The sequence below is a fragment of the Alternaria infectoria genome (assembly GCF_024043175.1).
Source record: "Alternaria infectoria strain BMP 0036 chromosome Unknown scaffold_11, whole genome shotgun sequence".
In the NCBI taxonomy this organism is placed as follows: domain Eukaryota; kingdom Fungi; phylum Ascomycota; class Dothideomycetes; order Pleosporales; family Pleosporaceae; genus Alternaria; species Alternaria infectoria.
The window spans coordinates 670,852-696,514 of record NW_026250700.1 but is presented as its reverse complement, the minus strand read 5'-3'; the positions used below and the strand labels follow the sequence as shown (position 1 = coordinate 696,514).

Genomic DNA, 25,663 nt, shown 5'->3' with positions numbered 1-25,663 from the left:
AGCCTGGATCCGCGACGCGCGACCTCAGGGTGCTCGAGCTCAACCACGACTATAGCTTTCTCGATTGACATATTGCGCATCATTCTCGAGCTTTGCCCTCCTAATTACTACATTTTCGGAGCAATCCCAAGTTTTGCGCAAGATTTAGCGCCATGCCTGAGGTCAGGACGCGTCCATTTCGCACGCGCATGAAACTTGCTGATATCACATAGATCGCGGAAGTTGCGCGCATTGTCGGTTTCTTGAAGAAACATGCCGTTGGCAAGACGATCAAAAATGTCATGGCACAGGAAGATAATGTTCGTTTTCCCTTTCTTCATGATGGAACGTCGACTCACAATACCCAGATCGTCTTTGGAAAGGTCGGAACGTCTGCATCCGCCTTCCAAGAGGCCTTGACCGGAAAAAAGATATTAGATGCACGACAGCAGGGCAAGTACTTTTGGTTGGTCATGGACTCGCCGCCACATCCTCTGATGCACTTTGGAATGGCAGGCTGGATGGTGCGTGACTTCCGTACGGACTGTGTGTGAGATATGTGCTGACTCTGTACACCTAATTCAGAAATTCAGCAATGATGATTCAGCACATTATCGTCCGGCGAAACCTGAAGAGGCAGAATGGCCACCCAAGTACTGGAAATTTATCCTGCAGTTGAAAGACTCCAAGAACGAGGTCGCGTTGGTAGATGCAAGGCGGCTTGCTCGTGTGAGATTGGTAGACGCTGCTGCCGAAGACATGAGGAAGACCACACCACTGAAAGAGAACGGACCAGATCCTGTAATCGACAAGGATATCCTGACCGTGGACTGGCTCGGTAAGAAGCTGCGGAGCAAGAAGGTGCCTGTGAAAGCATTGCTCCTTGACCAAGCAAACGTGTCTGGCATAGGGAACTGGGTCGGTGACGAAGTCATGTACCAGGCTCGTCTACATCCCGAGCAGTATAGCAACACCTTTAGCGATGAGCAGATCAAGCGACTGCACGATGCTATCATGTACGTCTGCGACACCGCTGTAGAAGCCAACGGAGATTCGGACGCCTTCCCCAAAGATTGGTTGATGAAGCACCGTTGGGGCAAGGGCAAGAAGGAAGCCCAGTCACTCCCCACCGGCGAGAAGATTACGTTCCTCAAGGTGGGTGGGCGAACTTCAGCCATTGTACCGAGTGTCCAAAAGAAGACGGCAGCTGTTGCTGGTGACGTGTCGGAGGGCGCAGACGAGGACAATGTAGAGGAAGACGCGAAACCTAAAAAGGGCGGCAGAAAGAAGGCCAAGGCTGTCAAGAAGGAGGAAGAGGAAGAAGAAGAAGACGTAGAGGAGGCAAAACCTAAGAAGGGTAGCAAGAGAAAGGCTCAGGCTACTAAAGAAGAGGAAGATGTCGATGAGGTTGAAGAGGAGGCGTCAGTCAAACCAAAGCGAGGACGTAAGAATGCGAAGGAGGTCAAGGCAGAGGTCAAAGAGGAGGACGTTGATGCTACGGAGGAGAAGCTCCCAGTAAGAGCAAAACGTGGCAGCAAGAAGGCGAAAGTAGACGTGGAGGAAGCCGAGGATAAAGAGGTTATTGAAGCTGAAGAGATACAGCCGGTCAAGAAACGCAAGACTACTGCAACCGGTACCGCAAAGCAGAAGAAGGCTGCTACTACGAAAGAAGAGGTCAAAGGCGATGATGCGACTGCAAAAAGGCGATCAGGACGTCTGTCCAAGTAGAGCGCTGTTGGAGAGTATGTACTACTAGAAAGCTTTTTGCTGGGGTGTATATAAACATTGTGTATTCTAATAGTCGACTCAATTGACTGGAGAACGATATCATGAGGCGGGGTGTAGCACGTGCGTGACTTGGTCGAGGTGCGGGCGCTGTGGTCATAGCACTGGAACATCTGAAATTCAAGCTCCCCACACACACGTAGTAGTGCCACATTGAGACTACCAGCCACCATTCCCGCGGCTGCTTGTTCCACACCCATTGTCGCGATGTTCTACTGCATCGACTAAATCATCCCCCATCCACCCTAATCCCCCACGGTCCCGTCGCACGTGCGTCGACTTGTCAATTCCGATCGCAACTTGTTCGTCCCGGAATCTCGTTGACGCTCCGCGCCTACCAGACACACGACCGCCGCGATGCCGCAACCACTGCCCAGCAAGGAGGCGACGCTCTTCCGCTCGCTCATCAAATTCTACGAGGGCAAGCTGTACAAGAAGGGTAGGCGCCAATTGCACGTGGACGACGCCGGGCACGACCGCTGACCCCGCCAGGCCTCAAAGCTGCCGAGCAGATCTTGAAGAAATACCCCACCCATGGCGACACCCAGGCCATGAAGGCCCTGATCCTCAACTCCCAGGGCCAGGGCGACGAGGCCTTTGCCCTCTGCAAAGAAGCCCTCCGCAACGACATGAAGTCGCACGTCTGCTGGCACGTCTACGGCCTGTTATGGCGGTCGGTCAAGAACTACCCCGAGGCTATCAAGTCGTACAAGATGGCCCTGCGCATAGAACCGCAATCGCTGAACATCCTCCGCGACCTCGCCCTTCTCCAGTGCCAAGTCCGCGACTACGACGGATACATTGAGAGCCGGCGGAAGATGATGCAGGAGCGCCCACAACTGCGCCAGAACTGGACGGCATTGGCAGTCGCTTACCATCTGTCAGGCAACTACGCTGAGGCCGAAAACATCCTCAAGACGTACGAAGAGACGCTCAAACAGCCCCCCGCCAAGTCGGACCTCGAGCACTCGGAAGCGACCCTCTACAAGAACATGATAATATACGAGTCGGGCGACGTGGAACGTGCGCTGAAGCACTTGGAAGAGGTGGTGCGCGTCAGCCTGGATCGCACCGCTGCGCTGGAACTCAAGGCGAAATACCTCCTCGAGTTGGGACGGAAAGAGGAGGCTGAGAAGGCATACAGGATTCTTCTGAGCAGGAACAGCGAGTACCGCGCATACTTCGACGGCTTGGAGAAGGCCCTTGGCCTCGACCGGTCCAACGACGCCGACATCGAGAAGCTGAACGAGCTGTACCAGTCTTTCGCCAGCAAGAATCAGCGCAACGATGCTGCGAGGCGGATACCGTTGGACTTCCTGCAGGGCGAGGCTTTCAAGACACAGGCGGATGCCTATCTCCGGGGCAAGCTGAATAAGGGCGTGCCCTCGACCTTCCCCAACATCAAGTCGCTTTACCGCGACGAGGAAAAGAAGGCAGTCATCGAGGAGCTGGTCCTTGGCTATGCCTCCAGCAAACCGACGAGCGACGAGAGCAACGGCGACAACTCCGACCGTTTCGACGAGGCTGTGCTATACTTCCTGGCCCAGCATTACAACTACGTCCAAAGTCGCGACCTGGAGAAGGCCATGGAGTACATAGACAAGCTGCTCGAGAAGGACCCGAAATCGGTCGATTACAACCAGACAAAGGCTCGGATCTACAAGCATATGGGCGACGTACAAAAGGCCGCGGAAATCCTCGACCAAGCACGAGAGCTGGAAAAGGGCGATCGATACATCAACACCAAGTGCGCCAAATACCAATTACGGAACAACGAGAACGAAACCGCGCTGAACACAATGAGTAAATTCACTCGCAACGAGACTGTGGGCGGACCTCTTGGTGATCTCCACGATATGCAGTGCATGTGGTATCTGCTTGAAGACGGCGAGGCATACTTGCGACAAGAGAAGCTCGGTCTCGCTCTCAAGCGCTTCACCGCAATTGCAGACATTTTCGATGTGTGGCATGAGGACCAGTTCGACTTCCACAGCTTCTCATTACGGAAGGGCCAGATCCGCGCTTACATCGACATGGTCAGATGGGAAGATCACCTCCGCGATCATCCTTTCTTCACTAGGGCAGCCACTCAGGCAGTCGAACTATACGTACGGCTAGCGGACAACCCGAAGCTATCGAGCTCGGACGAGCTTGACCTTGACAAACTGGATCCTACTGAGCGCAAGAAAGCGCAAAAGAAGGCTAAGAAGGAGAGGGAAATGGCTGAGAAGGCAGAGGCCGAGCGCAAAGCTGCTGCTGCCGCGAAGGCGAATGCCAAGGCCGAAGATGGCGAGACAAAGAAGGAAGACCAAGATCCAAATGGCGAGAAGTTGCTCCAGACAACGCAGCCTCTTGAGGACGCACTACGATTCTTGCAGCCCATGCTCGAGCTAGCCCCCAAGAACATTGGAGCTCAGAACGTGGGTTTCGAGGTCTACCTCCGACGAAGTGAGTTGCTTCGCGACATTCTTGTGCGATGTGTGCGCTAACAGTCGTCCAGACAAATACCTGCTCGCCCTCAAATGTCTGCAGGCTGCAAGGGAGATCGACCCAGAGAACCCCAAGCTGCACGAGCAGAGCGTGCGCTTCCGTCAAGCTAGTAAGTCAAACCAAGAACGTCTCATCAGGCTCATCGCTAATTTAGCAGTCTCCAAACCCGCTGAGCCCCTCTCATCTCAGGCCTCAGAGGTCATCAAGGAGTCCTTCACCACACCGCCTGCTGATGCCGACCTCAAAGCCTACAACGATGACTTCCTGAAGAAGCACTCGCAGAGCGCATCCCATCTGCAGTCCGGATACAATGTCCGGTATATTCTCGACAACAGCTCGAAATCCCAGAACGAGCAAGACCTACAGAAGACTTTGGAACTATCGAGCATTACGATAGAAGAAGCTCAAGCCGGACTCGTGCTACTCACTCAATGGAAGAGCGAACAGAAGGTCAAGGACGACTATAGGGCGAAGGCCGCAGGTCGTTGGAGCTCCGCCACCGTATTCAAGAACTAAGAATTTCTTTTGGTTCGCACGGAACGCTTCTGAGTTGAACGACAGTATACATGGCCATGAGTTTATGTACTACATCTAGTCCCAGCTTAGGTAGATGACGCGCAGCATATGCATTTGCACGGTGTCTGAAGCGCTACAACAAAAGCAATGAATAGAATCAGTATACGAATATACATCATGAGCGGGTTTCAAACACAGACACCAGACGGCGATCAACAAAGACATCAGGAATTGCGTCACACGCAGGAGCTTCCGGAAAGTAGCTGTTTCCGAATGTTCCATCGGCCAATCACAGGCCCCGCAGTACGAAAACTGCCCTTTGTGGCTAGCGTTAGGTCCCTGTGGGGAAGCGTCACAGCCGCACACCTTACGAAACAATCGGTCTTGCTTTCGATGTCACCTGCACGCTTCAACAGCGTTCTGTGTATCGTGTCAGTAATTTTGCTGCCGTATCTGCGACCTCAACGTGTCGTGGACCCATCTCAAGCCTCGGCGACTTACTGAGAAGGCGCATCTTATTTTACCTCTTTACGCCACCGTATACACCGTATCGGGATCCGGTTCCATTGTCGGAAGGCATGGCTACGAGACGATCACACAACAAGACGAGGCTGGGATGCAAGGAGTGTAAGCGAAGACGTATTAAGGTGAGTCGTTCGTATGAGTTTCTTATTGGTTCTTCATGCATACAAGATTAGTTATGCCCGTTCTAGTGCATCTCGATCACGTTACTTACCCAGCGCCACGGGGTAGCCGAGGACGTCTATCTAAGAGTTATGTCAAAGGGCATCAGGTTCGAGCAATGCCATGACCCACAGAACATTTTCTTGGGTTGAGGTAACACAGGACCCAAGAAGCTCCAATATCCTCGCCTTCTAAGGATGCCACGGAATCACTGCAAAACAGATCAATTGCTAAACGTTTGGTCTTCTATGATGCTAATTTGAACTCCAGTGCGACTGTAAGCACCCGTCGTGTGCAAACTGCGACAAGAAAGGCGACACATGCAGCTTTCTCATGCTGGCTCCTTCGTCACGCCTCTCGACAACTTCGACGTCACCCGGATCAACACAACCGCACATGATATCACCATCACCGATACCAAGCACACCAGAAACGCAAAACACACCTTCATACTCGCCAACCAATCTCATCGCATTTAGTAATGAGATAGCCCTCGCAACGCAGATGCCACGCCAAACTGAGATCTGTTTGGACGACATACCAATAGACTTTTCCACAAGCTTAACCGTGTCGCCTTCTCAAAGGGAGTATCAAGGAGGCTACTTCCCCGAGCTCATCATACCGCCTTATCTCCGCTTGGACGATGCCTGGAAAAACATCCGGGAGTTACTTCCGCCATCACTACAAGAAGTCCTATGTCACTACGAGTTCACAACATCTCTCTCACTCGCGAACGATGACCCCGCAAAAGCAGCCTGGCAAACCTATGTTCCCGAGATGGCGCAAAACCACGACTTCCTGACGAACTGCGTACTTTCCGTTGCCTCATTACATCTCGGCCGACTCTACGACCGCAAAGAGGATAAGAGACGAATGAACGCATTAGCAGCAGCACGCATGAATAAGGCTCTCGTGAGATACAGAACAGAGCTTCAAAACATAACGCAAGAGAACGCAGCAGCACTCTTTGCGAGTTCTACATTTACAGCTGTATATCTCTTCCGCACCTCCGCGATAGACATTGAGAACCTGATCGCTTCGATACCACCCAATACCACCGTCCCACCACCAGACATAGCCGACAAAATGCTATCCTGCGCCCTCCGTACAATCTGGGGCCTCCGCGGTCCCCTCACCGTCCTGCTCTCAGGCTGGAACTGGGTCGTAGGAAGTGATCTCCATCCCGTCACAGCCCGAGAATGGTGGCCGCGAACCACCACGCCCGCGACCCCGCGAGCCCTTAACGAAGACGCCCGTCTCGCCGCCATAGAAAACTTATGGACTAACGACAGCGAAACAGACCTAGACCCACAACACCGCGAATACCTCTCAGAAGCCCTCCTCTACCTCCGCCAAAGCTTCAATCTCATAAGCCAGCTCACGCTACCTGAACGCTACCCACCCATGACCGCAGTCCCCTACTCCATCGACGACACAACCATCTCCACGCTCAAAGACCGCGGCGCAATCTTCGTCTGGGCGACGCGCATCCCCCGTGACTTCCTCACCTTGGTCGAAGCCAAAAACGCACATGCGCTCGTTGTCCTAGCGCACTATGCCGTGTTGCCTGGTAGAGTGCGGAATGTGTGGTGGCTTGAGGGGCTGGGCGCGGATATCGTGACGGCGGTTGCGATGGTACTGGGACGGGAGAAGTGGGGGTTGATTGAGTGGCCTGCGAGGGTTGTGGGACTGGAGCTTGAGAGGGGGGTTGTGGGCGAGAGGAGGAGGGGGAGGGAGGAAGGGGGGTCGTGGGAGATGTGTATGGATGTTATCTAGGTTGGTGGATTTGAGTTTGAGGATGGGCATTTGAGGATGGGCATTTGAGGGAGTTTGTATAGTATCTTGGAGCGGTACCATAGAATGGGTGGCATCAGGCTCGTTGAAGCATTGCAGGTACATATTTCTTCTCTAGACCATTGTCGAAACTTGGCTCACACTTCCCTTGAGGCAGCTTGTGGCGAAGAAGCTGATATCAATATAGAAGCCATAGAAACCACGTGTCAATACATCGGAAGATGCGGCAGATGGCAAGACTTTATCGCTAATCATCATAGAAGGGACTGTAGTTGTGGTAGCAGTAAAGTTCTCGAGTCGGTCTTGCCTGCAGCGGGTTTATCGGAAATAAGCTAGAATGCGGGGAAGTGGACGGCCCCTGAGTCGCGTCACTACGACAATAACAACCTCGGTGTACGTAGCTTGCTTCCGACTCCGACTACTGCTAAAGGCAGCTTTAGCGATGGATCTTCCTACTTGCTTTCGCGCATCGTCTCTGGCACTTTCGGGTGATTGGGGTTGAGAAGACGATTCGACATCGCGTTCTCCCTGTACGCGTCTAACAGAGAACAACAAGTTGAAAGCATTCATTACCATGGCGTGTAAGCTTCTACTTCCGCTCTTTTAGGTTACTGTCAGATGCTGACACCTTCAAGTACCCATCATCGCCGGAGCAGCAGGCACAGCAGCCCTTGCCGCCTACCTCAACGCGAAACACCATATCGCCCACGACCTCAAGCATGCCCGCGGCGGTCTCTCGCCGACGCAAGATGTCGTCGACTTCATGACCGATCGCGCAGTTCGAAAACGCGCCCTCACGTACCATGTCTTCGAAGACCAGGTCCGCAAACAACCAACTCACCCGTTCCTCATCTTCGAAGGCAGAACGTGGTCATACAAGGAGTTCTTTGATGCGTTCACGAGGGTGGGGAATTGGCTGATAGAGGACCTGGGTATACAAGCCGATGAGGTAGTTGCTATGGATGGTGGGAATAGTCCAGAGTATCTGATGCTCTGGTTTGCTCTGGATGGGATTGGAGCTATTCCTAGCTTCGTCAATTGGAATCTCACTGGAACGGGATTGGTGCATTGCGCGAGGGCAAGTGTTCCTGGAATCGAGCGCGTATAACTTAACTGACCGTTGAAACAGATATGCAACTCCAGATTCCTCATCGCAGACGCCGATGTCAAAAGCAATGTCGAGCCATGCCGTACGGACCTTGAAGAGACAGGCGTAAAGATTCACTACTACGATCCCTCCTTCTTCGCGTCGCTACCGAACTCGACACCCATACCAGACGCACGCCGCGACCACGTTACTATAGAGTCCCTCCGCTCGCTGATGTATACTTCTGGAACGACCGGACTGCCCAAAGCCGTGACTTTGAGCACTGGTCGCGAGCTCTTGACAGGCTACAGCGCCGCGAAATACCTTGAGCTTAAGCCAGAAAGCAGGATGTACACATGTATGCCGCTCTATCACGGAGCGGCACATGGCCTTTGCGTCACACCGATAGTTCATTCGGGCGGTACAGTCGTATTGAGCCGGAGGTTTTCGCACAAGACCTTCTGGCCTGAGGTCGCAGCTTCAGATGCGGACATCATTCAGTATGTCGGCGAGCTCTGCAGATATCTACTCAACGGCCCACCGAGTACGCACGAACGGAGACACAAGGTGCAGATGGCATGGGGCAACGGTATGCGCCCTGATGTATGGGAACCCTTCCGCGAACGTTTCAACATACCCATCATCAACGAATTGTATGCCGCTACGGATGGACTGGGTGCGACATTCAATCGCAACGCTGGTCCCTTCACGGCGAACAGCATAGGTCTCCGAGGGCTGATTTGGAACTGGCGATTTAGCGACCAGGAAGTGAGAGTGAAGATGGATGTCGATACCGAGGAGATTATGAGAGATGCGAACGGCTTTGCGATCAGATGTGGAGTGAACGAGCCCGGCCAGGTGCTGCACAGATTGACTCCGGAGACTGTGGCTACTTCACCAGGCTACTACAACAACGAAGGTGCCACGGAGAATAGGAGGATTAGGGATGTGTTCGAGAAGGGCGATATGTAAGTCACCCTTTTAAGCTCGTCGACTGTAAGCTGATGATAGCAGATGGTTCAAGTCCGGCGATATGATGCGACAAGATGCGGACGGCCGCGTCTTCTTCGTCGACCGTCTCGGTGACACATTCCGTTGGAAGTCTGAGAACGTATCGACAAACGAAGTGGCCGATATGCTCGGCAAGTTCCCACAGATTGCTGAGACAAACGCATACGGCGTTCTCGTCCCTGGATACGACGGCCGAGCAGGCACTGCATCCATCGTCATGGCCGACGGAGTCACAGAGTCGACATTCAACTTTGCAGCTCTGGCGAAGCATGCAAGAGCAGTCTTGCCGAGTTATGCAGTGCCGCTGTTTCTAAGGGTGACGCCTGCATTGGAGTATACGGGCACTCTGAAGATTCAGAAGGGTAGGCTGAAGAAGGAAGGGGTTGATCCGGATAAGATCACTGGAGAGGATAAGCTGTATTGGCTACCCGAGGGTAGTGATCGGTATCTTCCATTCACGAAGAAGGATTGGGAGGCTCTATTGGATAAGAGGGTACGATTATCATAGTGTCTTTACTATAGCTGACCTCACACCTAATATGCTTTACATTCTACGAGCCATTTCTGCTACTGAATGAGTGCTATACCGTGGATTCACTGCCCATCATAGCCTATATTGACGTTGTTGGGCTATTTACTTTGCATGTTTTCATCATGATGCAGGCGGCAGACCTGTTCAGTCTCTTCCTTGTACGAGGTGCGATGGTACTGCTGACTGATTCAGGCCACCAAGGAAATCCATGTTCTCAAGTACAGCCGCCGCCATCCCAGATGGCCATCATCCACGTCAGTGTGTTGATCGCTCACTACATTTCTTCGATCCACTTTTGAACGACAAAAGACCCCACCGGGCATCAATTATCGTCGCCCTCTCAACATGCATCGCCTGCACTCTACCAGGGTTCCAGTGCTGCACCATGGGGCTCATTACGCTGATCTCAAAAACACCTTCAGGGCTGTACGCTACTTCCAAGGCGCAGCTAGCCCCATTGCGGCTGCATAGACGCTGGGGCGTAAGGGTCCACAAACCATGATCTTTCCGCCCACGACATTCGTCATGTTCTACGTTGCAGGTGATACACGTGGAAAGAAATGTTGGTTAAGGTGTTGGCTAAAAGGGAAGTTGAATGAGCCAATCAGGTGGCATGGGGCTGAACTTGCGTGCATTGTTGCGTGAGTCCCGACAAGAGGGTCGAATCCGGAGATTTGGTCTGTGGTCTGAGGTGCGGCAGTTGTTCGCTTCATTATATCAGATAGAACGGAAGATTTAGGGAACTGATTAGGTGTATGCTTGGACTGTAAAGATGGCGTGTTGTGCTGTTGAGATGGAAAGTGAGTTTGGTTGGGGAATGGGGCTACGTCGAGGGGTCCTCCTGGTGTGCTGATGGTGTTCTACGTGTCTCTGAGACCTAAATGCGCCACCTGTTGTGGTTCCCGGGATGCCTGAACATACACAAGCATCGAGGCAAAGCGTCCAGCTGTCCAACTTGACTGCCAATCCGAAACAAGCAAGTGGGCAGCCAGGATTTACCTTGGCCAACTTGATAGATCTCCTGTCCGAGAAGAGATGGACGTATTGAAGTGTCGGTAGATTTACCGGAGTGCAAACCTAGGTCGCGATCTACGATACTCTGTTGTCAAGTCGTGAGGCGACGTTGGGCGTTGGGTAGCTGCCCAGGTGTGGTGGCTTCAAAGACTTGACCAACGCATCGCAATTACCCTTAAAACTCGCTCTTGAACAAGCAGACCATGCGATGCCTCTACGAACAACGTTAGAAGAAGTGAAGCATGATTCAGCAAGACGCAATAGTGATCAGTCGTGCCAGGGTAAACGAAGGGGACAACTGAAGCGAGCCGACAAGCGAAACGTCAACCCGGATTCGATCAAACCTTCAATCGCCGTTAAAGCGCGCCTTTCCCCTTTGACCCAAAACAACAATGCGATGCGTTACCCCAACTCACCTCCAACAAAACTATAATACACACAGATCTTCACGCGACAACCGTATACAGACGGTGTCGTCAAGCTAGCACCCAACTTCCCTAACCGCCACGCACCTGCCAATTTACCAGCAGTAAGGAAAAGTCTCCGAATCCAGCCAAAAACACCACAAATCTCCCCCAGAAACTCTCCAGTTGGTCGGTTCGCTTGCTCCCCACCCCCTTTCGCAGCCCAGCCCCCACACGAAGGGGGGCGCGCAATACTGTATCGATCGCCATGCTCGAGTCCCTCATTTTCAGCCCTACAATCGCCCGCTGTCATCGAAACCAAATCTGAAATTGAATCGTAATCATCGTTGAAATTCAGCCCAACGGTTCTATTCCCATCTTAGATGGGGCAGACCAGAACTTAGAAACAGGTGGCATGCACTGGGCGTGTGATCGACCTAGCCGCCCACCAGCGCTCGGTACTCAACCTGTTACGCGTCCGGTGTGGAAAAAAGGGAAAGGACCAACAATCATCTGCCGGACTTTCTGAACGGTGTGCGCAGGACTACGTTGGCAGCTGGTGCTTGGTGGTGGTTTAATCGGTGCGAGAACTGTGTATTCGGGGCGAATATCGCGATGCATGGGTGACCGTGGCTAGGATCTGGTTCTGTCCTGGTGTGGCTGGCCTCTCCCTCACCTTCAAGTCCCTGACTCGACTCACCAACATGATCGTGGAAGTGATGCGCACGTATACCTGTCGAATGGAAAATGCCGGACGCTGCAGGGCTCAACGGCACATGGATTTTCGCTCTCATCGGGCTGGGCGCATCGCTGGACGGATACACCTCATTTACCAGAAAACGGGAATACTGGTAACACGGATTTCTTTGTTCCGCCTTCGCAATACTGTACGGATTAGTACGAAAGGCGGGATTCGGGTTTTTACATTGGGCCGACTCACGATATATCGTCGTCAGGTTTCTTGTGCTATAGGGGGTTCGCGGAAGCTGGGGCAGGGGGTTTGGCCGCGTGCGCTCTTTGTCAATCTGAAGGTCTGGACAAGGATGGCATCGTGGGCACGGGTTTCCGAGGCTTCCGCCGCCGCACCGGACGGGCGAGGAGAGGGCGCTCATGACGCGATGCGACGCGTCGTCTTTCTGCTTTCGAGATGACGGTGTAGCAGCATGAGGATGGATGCGACGAAGACGGTGTGGAATACATGTCAGACGCCTACTTCTTACACCCCGCATGGAGGGTAAATTCTCCTTCAGCCCTACAGCGCGCGAACGGTTGTCAGATCAGTAAGCCCTTGCGCGAGCAACCGCCGGTGGAGTTGACCCTGGAGATTTGGGTGCTGACATATACAACGTGGGAAATCCGGGGTATCAGATACATCTGTCCACCAGGGCAGTAACGTGAGCAAGATATGACGTGATTTGATTTGATTGCAAATCCTCTACATGCATGCTCCCTTCACAGGAAGGATCATGCTCCTGGAACCCTATACTTCCGTTGCGAATACAGCGTGACGGAGAAACCGTCTCGTGCTCGGATGTAAAAGACCGTCTCAACCCGTCCTCCGGGCAGCAGCGAAGTGCGAGAGGTATCACAAATCGCCGAGACCCTTTGCTTCGGGCTCGCACGGGAATTCTGAAACTTTGCCTCTTTAGGCAAGCGTTGCGGTCAATCCTTCTTCTCTGCATTATCCTGAAAGCGTTTAGGCGGCTTCGTACTCGCCTCTTTGCCGCTAATAGAACGTTATTCGTTGGTTCGTTTACATGTGAAATCCGCTGGGCAACTAGTGTGTAAATTGAATGCAAGGCTGAATCGACAGGTACTAGTTGGGGCTGTCTTGTCGATGGTCCTTGGAATTCTTCGGCATCGGGGTCTGTGTCAACGCTACGGAGCGTTGTACGATATTCGATTCGCAAATCAAACTTAATCGCTCGAATCCAAGATCAACGGCGGTGGAGTTAGAAGGGCGTTATTACCGACAGAACGACCGTTGGGGACCGCCCAAAGGATGGACAAAGTGCTTAGCGGCTTGCGATAGTTACCGGCGCTAAAACATCCTGCCCAGGTGTCAAAGCTCTAGTATTAGACAGTTTCTGCGGAACAGTCACGTCAAGCGAGCCATGCGCTTGCTGACAAAGGTGGAAAGAGGCATACCTTTCGTAACGATCCTCGTGGGCGGTGCACGAACCCGAGTATGGTATGCGAGACAGTGCGACGCCTGCCCTGTACGCGACTAAGTGGCGCGGACGTTTCAACGGCCAACCTGAAGGTATGTTTTGCGAACAACGATACGTGTCGCAGAGCGTGACGGGGCGACACAAACTCTGCGCTTGTAACTATCGTATGCAAAAAGGCTCAGGCGTAGCTGGTGGCCTTGCCGGATGGCTGCCTGCTGGTATGGGTCCCGGAATAGCATCGCAGACGAGAGCAACAGACGAGACACGGTTGAACCCGTGAAGGATGCTTGTGCCACTGTCCGTTTCACACCAGCCTCTCATGGTGCTTTCCACACAGCCGCGCCGGAGTTGACTCCGTGCCGTGGCATCTCGCGCTCTGCACGTGACGAAAAACCGGTCACCGAGTGCCCGCTTGTTATCGTGGGATTACTAGATCGCATCCGGTATGCCGAGTAGCGAATTGCGCTCCGTCGAAGCTGTCGTGAGGCGTCGTGGCGCGGTTTGCGTACCGAGTGATCCGCATGCTTCTTGAACTACTCGCAGATGTGCAGTTGTAGTGCATGTGGAGACTCTTGTATCATTTCAAATGTGAGTTATCCATGGTGTGTGGAGTGCGTCACTGGCAGAGTCGCGCAGCCCCACTAGAGGCTGAATCCCACGAGGCGCAGGCTTCGCAACATGCTTCCGCATCAGGCAAGTTGCTGTCGCACGTAGGATTGCTTGAGACCTACTTGCGTCACATCTTTCGCCCTGCTGCTCCTCACGCTTGCGAAGTAAACTCGCTGCGTACGAGCAGTTTAGTTGGCTGCGCTCTCAAAGTTATTTTGGTTGGCTCATATCAATATGGTTACGCCGCAGACGCGTAGGTAGGGTTGCATCGGTAGGCAGCCTGACCGGTAGCTGAAGAATTGGCTTGATTGAAGGACTGTTAATGGAGGATGGAATATCAATTCATGGAAGAGCGAGTCTGTTTATGGCTCAAGCGGGTGACGAGCACCGGATGATCCAATGGTTCGGGGCTGTACGATCCCGTCTGGGGGACCGCGGGGTAGGTGGGATGATGATTATTCAGAGATCGGCGAGGTTCTAGTGTCCGACGGCGTAGGCGTACTCGCTGACTTGCTAGAAGCAGTAGTTGATGCAAGGAAACAGAATGGAAACTATCCTTGCGTGTGTTTGCGCTTTTCGAATACCCGCATTCTTTGCAGTCACCCTGCATGTCGTGATTAACAGGTTGTTGCGCAGAAGATCGACGGTGCAGGGTTGTACGGCTGCGCGCCCTTTGACTCCCAAATCAATATCGCGATGCTTCAACGGACGAAGGCGGAGGTCAGAAGACTGACCGATCGCGATGCGGACTTAACGTGGCAGCGGTGACCTAATCTGGCTTCGCGTGTGAAGGCGTGGGAAAGTGCTGTACAGCGTCCCACACTCACACGGTACATGTGCTTGCGCACCGCATGTGCATTCGAAGTTCGCCGTGTGATGGAAGACGTTGCAAACAGGCAACAAACCTCATGGTGTTGTCGCGAAGAGAGAGTGTGTGCTTCATGCCTGATGTGTATGCAGCAGCGACGCTGAGCGACCTTTCTATCACCATTTTCACGGCTGACTGCTTTGTATTCACGCACCAAATACAGCCTCGTTCGGTCAGCTGTTCTCCTCAGCCCTATCACTGTACCCACCATGCGCGTTCCAGAAGTACTGCAGAAGCAAGCAGCAACCACCTCCGATGCAGCACGGGCTGAGTAATGAAGTCAGGTACTTACGAAATCGCTGTGTTACTTATAGGCTTTGGGTGGCGTCCAATTGCATCCTGTCGCGCCATTAACCTGTTTGAAGCATGTCAAGCGGCACGGCACATTCGGGTCGGCTTTGCGCTGCAACTCCGAGTCCGCGCATCCTGATGTACAATGATGCCTAGGTCGCTCCTTCGAAAGAGGAGTCATTCAAGACGATCTTGATGCATTCGTGCATATTATACATGAATCAGCATTCTGGACCTGTCTAGTGGAGAACACCTCGTTCGATAGTTTGCGTGTCTGACTCGTTCTCCTAGAGAGGCCTCTGGGTTGGGTCTGTTGCAGCATTGCCAAAGTCCGATGATGGTGTACTCGCAGGCCGTTCGAGAAGCGGATGTCCGCATGGTCATGATAGGGCGGCTTCTGGGCGTGTTTACACCACGGCATACTCGCTCGATATGGAAATGTTTCCACCGCAGACGCAAGCCACTTAGCAGCGAGTAGTGCCATTCGTCGATATGTTCGATCTTACATTTGCTCAGGAGACGCGTGCAGTGGAAAAGTCGCCCTTCCAAGAATTGTGTGCTGAATAATGTAACGTATGCGTTCGAGCCAGAAATATAATGAGTCGTGCGCATTGTGCTAATCTTGCTCTTGATGTTTAGTTTGATTTTGCCTGCGGCACAGCAGTTACGCCCGAGCGCTTCGAAGATCGACTCGCAGTACGGACCTGAACAGGGACGTCAAAGGATTCTTTCAGGGATCTTACCGTTCCCGCGAGAACGGCTGAACGGTCAGGAAAGGCAAGTCTCCTTCTTGGCACAGGAACGCCATCAAGCGTCGCTTCACAGCTTTCTAGCGCTGGAAGCGCTACTGTTGTAAAAATGAGTCGAATAGTGTCGAGACGACACTAGTCTTCAAATGACTGTTCGTTTCGACCACCAACCTGAGACTGCATGCTGCGGCTGATAGCGACCCTCCACTCTCTGGGCGTGGGAAATCTGTCTGCCTTGAGCTGCATGATGACGGAAGCGAGCGCGGGTTGTGTGATTGCACACGTTGCTTTACAAAAGCGCAAAGGCCGAGACCTTCTATTGCCAGTCTGCCACGAGGTCTGACGCCCCATGCGGAGGCACCGCGCTGGCGACACCGTCTGTGTGCAAGGCGACCAATCGTTATCGGTGAACGGGCGCTGGATAATAACGGGCGCTTGGGTATACATGAACCCTCTAAGCGAACTGGCTCGATTCTGCGCAACACGCGACAAATGCGGTATCCGTGTTCTTGTCCGTGGGGATATATAGAAATGATGTTCAGTAAATTCAGCAACATGTGGAAAGAGCGGCGGCAGGCTTTCCCACCACACTGGTCGTTCCTTGCTATCGGTTACGCCCTGCGACCGGTGAGCTTAATACTGTACGAGGTGGTCCCATACGCGGATGTATACAGAAAACCCCTCACTAAGTTTCGGTGTAGTAGATGAGCGGCAGTTCTCACAGGTCTTCGCTCGGGTGCTACAGCGCACGACCAAATGAATGACAGTGGGGACACGAGGAGGGGTACCTGTATCGCATCGCTGCTGGACCAATGATGGTGTTTCAAGTGCTGACTTGTGTGCATCGTAGGGCTGTAGGGCTGCGAAGGAGGGTGGTAGAGTTACTGTCATCAAAAAGATGGCTCGACTTGGCACAGCGGCCGCTAAATATAGGCCGTTTCCTCTTGCGATGAATTAGCGCGTTAGTCGCTTCCAAAGTTGCATTTGTTTTGGACGATAAATATGGAAGGAACGGCATTAGCACGGCGGCTGCCTCGCGAAGAGCGTTACTAGACGATGCGAAGGTGGAAGAATAGAACGAAACGCGTGTACTGAGATTGACTGGTTAGTGTGTTTTGGTATGGGATATTGTGCTCATGTAGGCGATCTCGCGGTCGCCGTAGCACGACTAACTCCATGCCCCTCTTGGGCATACACCCGGCCGATGACGGTAATGTACCAAGGATTCAAAGCATGTTGATAGTGAACCCGGTGATACCTTAGGGAAGATTGCTGACGCGGGTATGGGTAATTAACCCTCCATCAGATCTCAACGAACATTAAATCTCTGCTTTCTTCATTCAGCTCACATTAAGGTGCCATTAATGCCTAATGCAGAAGTAATACACGAAGTAAAATGAGCATTGAGATCTGAGGGAGGGTTAATTACTCATACCCGCGTCAGCCATTTCCCCTAAGGTAAGGGCTGAACGAGATCACATGACCTCTCGCGAGAGCCCTCTCCCCACTATGTACCGCGTACAGCGGTGAGATTTGCACGGAACGCCCGAAGGAACGGTCGCCCAGCGCCCTGGAGGGGAAGTTGATTCGTCCTGGTACTCGTCCGGCCACTCAGAGGGCGCGACAAGAACCGGTGGCAGGGACCCCCAGCTGCCGCTAGCCGCTCTGGGAAACATATGGGTCCTCCCGCCTTACAGACTCACCGTCGGAACGACCTCACCTTCTGTATCGCTTTTACACGACTTCAGCATCCGCATAGGGTGTATAACCCTCAGCCACCACGGACCGATCACGAACTTGGCGATGCACCGCGCAATTCAGGCGTTGGTGGGCATCTCTGCGGTGAGCTCTCTGTCACCGCAACGTAGCAGTGCCCCAAACGGTGTGGAACATTTGACTCCACGCTATTGCGACAGGCCAACTCGGTAGATGAGGTCGAAAGAAGATGTCGCATAATTCATACCTGGCTAGCTTCTTTGACGATTGCTCGACTGCGAAACACTGATTCGTCTTCGTTGATCTCCCCCAACCAGGCGTAACACAGCCATGCTGGGCAGGGAGACATTCAGAAGCAGACGAGCCACTATGCCTGATACCGCAATTCAACGCTCCAGCTGCTCATAGCCTTCTTCTTGGCCATCGGTATTTCCTACTTGAAGCAACGGGTCAAAGAATAAGAGTTGTCGGGACATTGACGGACATCATGAAGGGCCTATAGGAAAGAGGAGTCTCCTGGTGCCACGGCCGTGGGACTCTGATTCCTGCCGCAGAGGCTTGTTCAGCCCAGGTCTTGCCGTGGGTGGACAACTGCAGCAGCCAACGGCCCCGTTAGCCTGCGTTCTGGGTTTGAATTGCTGACGCGGGGTCGGGGTAAAAGGTACCGTCTGCATATCCCACCAACTTGCGCCGCAAAGTCGACAAGGGATCATCTAGCTCGTTGAGACATCTCCAATGAGAGATCAGAATGGACAATGCAATTGTCTCCCACGCCACGTTCCACAGTTACAGTTGGTGTGGCATTGTCGACAAGCATACCCCTTGCCATTATCTGGACGCTGTTAATTGATTGTTGTAGTTGAATACAGACAGCGAAGTGGGGAATGTCTCTCAAGCGAGGGGACATGAGCTGCGATGTCTGAGGCGAAGAGCTCCACGAACGTCTAGACAGACTTCAGGCCCCACTCATATGGAAACCCGACGTCGAAGCGAGTAGTCCTGGAGAGCAGCTGAGTTGCGATAGTCGATAGCTGAGGTCGAGGTATCCACACACGTGGCATGGCGATCTGCCCTTTTCCCTCTTTTATGGGTAGCGCGAGCGTGCCAACGCGTGTGTGTCTCAGTCCTGGATTACCAACGTACACACGGTTCGCTGCACCTGTCCCCGTCAATCGGCCCCCGCAATCTCGATGCTTCATGCGGTGATAGTACCACTGGCAACACCAACCACATAGCGTATTCGGACTGTCTCCAGTGCGAGCTGGAGGTAGTCGCGATTTACCAACTGCAGGCTCTAGGACCAACGGGACGGTGTACCTTTAGATCTGAGCAGCTAGCGCGCCACCAAGCTTTGAAACGACCGGTGGTTTCTTTACAGCCGCCACGCACAATTGGACGAGATAAACTCTGCAGTAGGCTCGCCCAGGCCATACATAGCAGTGGTTGATGAAGGAGGTGCAGCAGATGTCGAGTAGAAACGGGGGGTAGTACCAGACATTTGTCAAAATTTCAGGAACGACATCAGGGCGAAAGGCAAGAAGAAGCGCTCTTGAAACAGTACCTTACCTGATCGAAGATATTCTGGGACGTGTCACATAGGCGGCTCAGTGAAGGCGCAGCTACAGAAGGCGTGAAGCCGACAAGGCTCGACCGCCAGGCGTAGGGCGTCCCGTTGTAACAACGGCAACAAGACACTAGCAGAGCAATCTGCCAACAGCAAACGGGTTCAAGGCGTGTCTGGCAGTGTTTCTAGATGCAAATTTCCCATGATGATTGGCTTCTCCAGTGTTGTTGGTGGAAACATGGCATGGCTAAGCTTTGGGCTGACTGCCGCTATGCGCCTTTTGGCTCAGAACTCACCGACACTGCAGTAAGGTGCTGATGCGGCTGCGGAAGAACATGGGACAGTGCGTAGGGCTGGTGGAATGCGACACTCGTTTGAAGGGGCCTTTGGGGCTCTTTGAGTGGTGGCGCTGTTGCGGCAGCGTACTTTACTTAGGCACGGCGTGACAAAGCAGACTAAATGCATCGACGGCTGGGCTGCTCCTCGAATGCTAGCTGGATGCAGGATATGGTCTCCATTCAGCAGGCTTCTTGATTTCCACGCGCAACGGCGGAGGGACGGAGTTGAGGTCGGGAGCAGCAGGACAGCAGTCGGAGGGGTCGGAAGGCTAGTGAACGGCGAAGTCGAAGTGTCGCGGTGTGGCATGCCGTCGAGAGGTTGCGCATGCACGACGAGACCGCGGGCAGCAGCCAATGGCGGCGGGGGCTGGACGAGTGTGATGATCTGGTGTGAGCCGGTCAAGGCGCAATTTACCCACGCAGCAGACAGCAGAGCGCAGACAGCAAGACGTTTGCGTTCGTCGCCTTTTGGCCCCCATGTGCGGGCGGCGCTGTGGAGGCACTCGAGGGGACGGGCTGGACGCCCCATTCACCCTCGCAGCTTCGGACGAGAGCCGACGCGTGATGATAGCGACGCTCGCAACAAGTCGACGCATGCGGGAGGGCATACGCACGCCGCACGCAGGGACGGAGATAATGACAGACCCGGCGCCGCGAGGTTCAGTGACGCCCCGACCGCGACAGCGACAGGCCCCAGGGTCATAGGGCTGTCTGTGATGTGCACTGCGCCAGGTGCCAGGGTAGCAAGGTTGGTGGGGACGCGACAGGGAACCGCCGCGACGACATGGGACGACGACACCGCTCTCCGCTAGGGAGCTTTGGTTTCAATACACCAGCGCCCGACGCTTCCGTGCCCTCAGCTGCCTGTCTGCCCGTCCCTCACTGGCCCGCTGCCATGCTGCGCTAGCGCCCATACTAAATTTACAAGACCGCAGTCGGTCAAAGTACACCGGCCAGGGTTGCTCCAAATCGTACCAAATTGAGAAATGCTCAAGCGGCCATCGCGTAGCCCAGGGTGCATGCGAGAGGCCTGAAGCTGGGGACCAACACTAGCCAGTCTGTGCTCCACAAGAACGACTGCGGACGCAACATGGACGGCGAGATAAATATACTGTCATCCCCGACTGCCAGACTGAGCCTCTCTTCATCCCACTGATAACAAGACATCCCGCTCCACTGCTTCTCCTTGCATCTTCATTCCTTTGACTGCAAATGCTCCCCACATCCAACATCACCATGCACAGACACGCTGCCTACCCATATGCCGCCCCGGCGCCCACTACCACCAGATACTCGGGCACCTCCTCAGCCTTCTCTGCTTCGGCAAACCCCAACGAGGACTGGACCAAGATCTCAGACCTCGCTGAACGCAGGCGGATACAGAACCGCATTGCCCAGCGCAACTACCGCAAGAAGCTCAAGAAGAGGCTCGAAGACCTTGTAAGTTCTTGTGCTACCCTACCTCGTACTGCTCGGAACGCCATACTAATCGGGTTGCAGGAGCGTCGTGCTGCCTCGAGCTCAGCTTCACCTGAGCAGAAGCCTGCCGAGCTGCAGCCACCACAGCGATCCCCGCGCCAGGAGTTTCCCTCTCCGTCGTCTTCGGAATCCTCGTACACCACCCCGCCTGCCGAGGATCGGGGCATGTTCTCGCATCAGTACACGCGCCAGCTCTCCACCAGCCCACCTCCCTTCTCCGTAGCGTCGTATTCGTCGGCATACCCAGCCCCAGATGCAGTCGCCTACTCAATGCCGTACTCCACCTCGCCCTACCACACAATACCCACCACCCTCACACCGGAGATGCCAAGCTACACCTACCTGCCGCCACCCCACTCGTCCGCCTACTCCACTGGCCTGCCTAGCCTGGTGCCCAGCATGAAGAACGAGTACTACGGCGACGAGGAGATGAGCCCTTTCGGCGTCGGCTACGCGGCCATTTGCGGAAACGAGATTCAACCACCACATTCGTACGCAGACTCAGTAAGGCTCCCCACTCGCCAGCCCTACTACGCATGAACGTCCAACTCTTGCACTCGCCGCTGCTGCCTCGACGAGCCACCGCTGACCGCCGCCGGTAGAAGACACTGTCTTTCGACTACCCGACGACGCCCAACTCCATGCCCCGAACACCTCCGCTGCCCCTTCTCTACTCCATGTGAGCAGGCGGCGGCGGTGCGCGGGCCATGATTTCTCTTCTCTCGAGACGCCGTCTCTTTCTTCTGTGTTTATAGTTTTCTTGTTCTGCATTTCAGCGATTGGTCGTGTTAGCAAAGGTCCCTCGCTTGACCACGGAGATTTGGAGTTTGGCGTTTCCCATCTCTTCACAGAGACTGTTCTATTATGACTGGGACGAAGCTCGCCATGATACGTAGCCCCAGTGCCAGTGCGAGCCTGTGGTTGGATCATACAGCAATGAATATCCTTATCCACTCTATCCTATTTTGACATGCAAATGACTGTGAGATGGTGCGATTAATGCGACATGAGCGTGAGATGTGCAGTGGTGATGTGTCGCATGTCGTGACTGCGCGAAGAAAGTGACCCGAGCGGTGAGATCATAGCTCTTTCCGCGCGCGCTCCGCCAAGCCTGTCGCGACGCGTCGTGCCTTCCACTCCCGCGTGGCCAACGTCAGCGACAAAAACCCAATTGCGACCACAACCACCCCTTTTCATGGCTCCCATCAAGCGCTCCCGTGTAGACAAGGCGCGACAGTATCTCGCGGGCGGCGCAGTATTCCGCGAAGACTCCGACGACGAGCTTGGCTACGAAGACCACCCCTGGGAATGGATCTACGACAACAATGGCATCGACGATGCGCAGCCTGAGCAGACTGCCTCGCCAAGAAAGAGAAAGGCTGCGCCCACACCGCTAGCAAAGCGCATAGTCGGTGCGCGCATGGGTAGCTTCAAGTGCAAAGTGGGAGATGCCGTGCTGCTCAAGGCAGAGGGCAACCAGGCATGGGTCGGCATCATCTGCGACTTCCACGAGGACCCGGACGAGGACGAGAAGATGGCCAAGTTCCTCTGGTTCTCCTCCGAGAAGGAAATTCGCAACCAGAGCAAAAAGCGTTCCGACTTTCTTCCCGTAAGTCCCTCGGCCTTTTGCGAAATTATGCCCTCTGACATTCAATAGAACGAACTTTACATCTCTGCCGCATTCGACGACAACCCGCTAGCCTCGATCAACGGCACTGCCAAGGTCTACTCTTTGGAACATTTCCAGGAGTTGTATCCTGCAGGCGTCAAGAAGAACTCCAAAGACTATGGCAAGGTCTTCGTCTGCCGGAGAGGCTGCAACACGCGCACGACCACATATACACCAGAGTTCAAATGGGAGGACGTATACAGCGATGCCAAGGACATCCGATCGCTGGTCGATCTTGTGGAGGCTCAGACAAAGGCCACTAGGAGAACTGCCGGTCGTCCTAAGAAACATCAGCAGCCCGACTTGGACCAGTTCGTGATCCCTGACTCGGACGATGATGACTTGCCAAAGACTCCACGGAAGCGCCGGAAAATTAATGAAGCGACCGACCCCACATCGACTAGGAAAAGCCCGGCTGCGCGCAAATTCCTTACTCCAACGCACAAGAGGATAGTCATCAAGAAGCAATTGGAGTTCACACCGCTTGGCACGCGTGTACTTGATCCTTCGGCCCTAAACTCACCATTCCAGATCGCGCGGAATCAACTCCATGTTTCCTCGGTACCTGCCGCACTCCCTTGTCGTGAGGAAGAGTTCTCCACCGTCTATAGTCATTTGGACGCGGCCATTACGGACGGCTCGGGCTCATGCATCTACATCTCGGGCACACCTGGCACAGGCAAAACGGCAACTGTGCGAGAGGTCGTCGCCCAACTGCAAGCCTCAGTTCAAGCCGAAGAGTTGGATGATTTCATATTTGTTGAGATCAATGGCATGAAGGTCACCGATCCCCACCAATCATACTCGCTGCTCTGGCAGGCACTGCGCGGCGACCGAGTGAGTCCGTCACATGCACTGGAGCTACTGGAACGCGAGTTCTCCACTCCCAGCCCGCGCAGGGTTCCCTGCGTGGTCCTCATGGACGAGCTTGACCAGCTCGTCACCAAAAACCAGTCTGTCATGTACAACTTCTTCAACTGGCCTGGCCTGCGGCACAGCAGGTTAATTGTCCTCGCCGTAGCGAACACTATGGATCTGCCAGAGAGAACGTTGAGCAATAAGATCAGCAGTCGCCTAGGTATGTCCCAGCTAGCATAGCGATCCTTCAGGAACGCGCCCCACGCGTTTGGCGTTTCGATCCCTCCTCAATATGCTACAATATCAGAGGGAGACGACGAGGTCTCCCAACGATCTGCGTATCAATTTGATGTTATCGGTGCGACTTATATGGCCGGGTACGTCCGTTATTTTCCTGGCGAGAGGCTAACACGCATCTTCTAGGCTTGACGCGCATCACTTTCCCAGGCTATACACATGACCAACTGATGCAAATTATCCAGTCCCGGCTCGAAGGTGTACCTGGCAATATTGTGCACCCTGACGCCGTTCAGTTTGCTGCACGCAAGGTAGCAGCTGTTAGCGGTGATGCGCGACGCGCGTTAGACATCTGCAGACGAGCCGTGGAAATCGCCGAAGCGGAAACGATATCGCAGGACCGGGACGATGAGGCGCAGCCAGGTACCCCGAGTAGGACCGCTCGGGGTGACAAAGCAAAGCAGCTCCAAGACTCTCGGTCAAATAAAGGTACCGGAGATCCGGATCATCGGTCCAAAGATCGGGCGGGGCGGAAAGGTATAGTTACTATGGCGACGATCAAACAGGCAATCAACGAGGCTACGAGTAGCCCCCTGCAACAGGCGCTGCGGGCTCTACCGTTGGCGTCCAAGGTGTTCCTTGCGGCCCTCTTGGCAAGGATCCGCAGGTCGGGCATTGGCGAAGCGATCCTTGGAGACGTTGTCGATGAAGCCAAACGGTTGGGGCTCATGAGTCAGTTACTGCCTGTGCACGATTACATTCTCGCCCCTGAGAAGGACGACAGAAGCGAAATGATGAACGGCGCAGCAATGCAGCCTTCTACGCCGTCGAAGCATAGAGACGTTGCTACTAATCTTGGCTTGAAGGAAACGAACAACAAGGCAGCAAGAGCACTCGGTCTCGCACTCGCAGCCACCGAGCTCGCAGAAGCAGGCATCATAGGCGTAGAGGCCCGACATGGCGAGCGAGTAGGCCGTGTCCGGCTTGGCGTTGGTGAAGACGAAGTGCGGCTTGCACTTGGAGACGACGAGACTGTTCATGGCCTAGGTTTCGGAGCGTGATGCATTCGTAACCCCTCGTTCCACGCTCCATCATTGCATTTCTAGAAGGTTGGTGCGCGTCGACGGCATTTGCCGTACACTCACACATATCCAATATCCAACAATCTGTATACCCTTTAGCGACCGCATAATATACCCCTCATGGCCTAACGCCCGATTCTGCCCTTCCAATTGTATCTGCGACGTGTGCGACAGGCAGCGAATCAATGATGCAGCCGAGATGCATATGCGTGAATGGGAAGCTGTGCCACAAGATCTACCGGTCAACGTTACGACGCCGGGCCGCCGACCGGGATCTTTCAACGAATAACGTCGCCGTCCATCACTTTAGCCGTCCTCACCAACCTGCTTCCAGGCCACGAGCTGTGTTGCGTAGCGTGGCGTGATGGAACTTCTCCGTTTCGTCTCGTCTCGTCTCAAGGAAGAAAGGAAGCAAGGTAGCATGAGGAGATTTCGCCATGCACCCGCCCCACGCCTACGTCGTCGTATAATCCAACGAACGCGAAGTGCACAGTGTGGGCGTGGGCGTGGACCTGGCCCATGACATATCACAGCATAACTTGAAGGTAATAAGTCGCCATGGTATCGATACACCTGACATATACCCCCAGCGCCTCATTCACCCACCACACCTCCCACCAACTCGTGTCCTCGCATCTAGATTCCATCTGCCTTCTTTTCTTCTCCGCGAACCTCAAAACCTGCTGTGCTATGCATTGTGGCGCTCCCTCGCCCGAGATCTCGATCGCGCATCTGC

The 25,663-nt window shown here is 54.0% G+C and overlaps 6 protein-coding genes across 6 annotated transcripts; all 6 read left to right on the top strand.

Annotated features, from left to right (window-relative positions):
* Nucleotides 1-152: 152 nt before the first annotated feature.
* Nucleotides 153-1,707, top strand: J4E92_007105 (uncharacterized protein; the record flags this gene model as incomplete). Its single annotated transcript, XM_051498468.1, has 4 exons — nt 153-161; nt 213-299; nt 348-503; nt 565-1,707. 4 exons carry the CDS (start codon nt 153-155, stop codon nt 1,705-1,707), a joined length of 1,395 nt encoding a protein of 464 aa, XP_051351402.1.
* A 414-nt stretch (nt 1,708-2,121) lies between these two features.
* J4E92_007104 (uncharacterized protein) lies at nt 2,122-4,770 on the top strand (the record flags this gene model as incomplete). Its single annotated transcript, XM_051498467.1, has 4 exons — nt 2,122-2,203; nt 2,257-4,212; nt 4,265-4,363; nt 4,412-4,770. 4 exons carry the CDS (start codon nt 2,122-2,124, stop codon nt 4,768-4,770), a joined length of 2,496 nt encoding a protein of 831 aa, XP_051351401.1.
* A 1,080-nt stretch (nt 4,771-5,850) lies between these two features.
* On the top strand, nt 5,851-7,230 carry J4E92_007103 (uncharacterized protein; the record flags this gene model as incomplete). Its single annotated transcript, XM_051498466.1, has 1 exon — nt 5,851-7,230. One exon carries the CDS (start codon nt 5,851-5,853, stop codon nt 7,228-7,230), a length of 1,380 nt encoding a protein of 459 aa, XP_051351400.1.
* Nucleotides 7,231-7,822: 592 nt separating this feature from the next.
* On the top strand, nt 7,823-9,854 carry FAT1 (long-chain fatty acid transporter fat1; the record flags this gene model as incomplete). Its single annotated transcript, XM_051498465.1, has 4 exons — nt 7,823-7,829; nt 7,884-8,326; nt 8,378-9,303; nt 9,350-9,854. 4 exons carry the CDS (start codon nt 7,823-7,825, stop codon nt 9,852-9,854), a joined length of 1,881 nt encoding a protein of 626 aa, XP_051351399.1.
* A 10,960-nt stretch (nt 9,855-20,814) lies between these two features.
* Nucleotides 20,815-21,621, top strand: J4E92_007101 (uncharacterized protein; the record flags this gene model as incomplete). Its single annotated transcript, XM_051498464.1, has 2 exons — nt 20,815-21,042; nt 21,103-21,621. 2 exons carry the CDS (start codon nt 20,815-20,817, stop codon nt 21,619-21,621), a joined length of 747 nt encoding a protein of 248 aa, XP_051351398.1.
* Nucleotides 21,622-22,276: 655 nt separating this feature from the next.
* Nucleotides 22,277-24,906, top strand: J4E92_007100 (uncharacterized protein; the record flags this gene model as incomplete). Its single annotated transcript, XM_051498463.1, has 3 exons — nt 22,277-22,690; nt 22,739-23,828; nt 24,032-24,906. 3 exons carry the CDS (start codon nt 22,277-22,279, stop codon nt 24,904-24,906), a joined length of 2,379 nt encoding a protein of 792 aa, XP_051351397.1.
* Between the last annotated feature and the right edge of the window lie 757 nt (nt 24,907-25,663).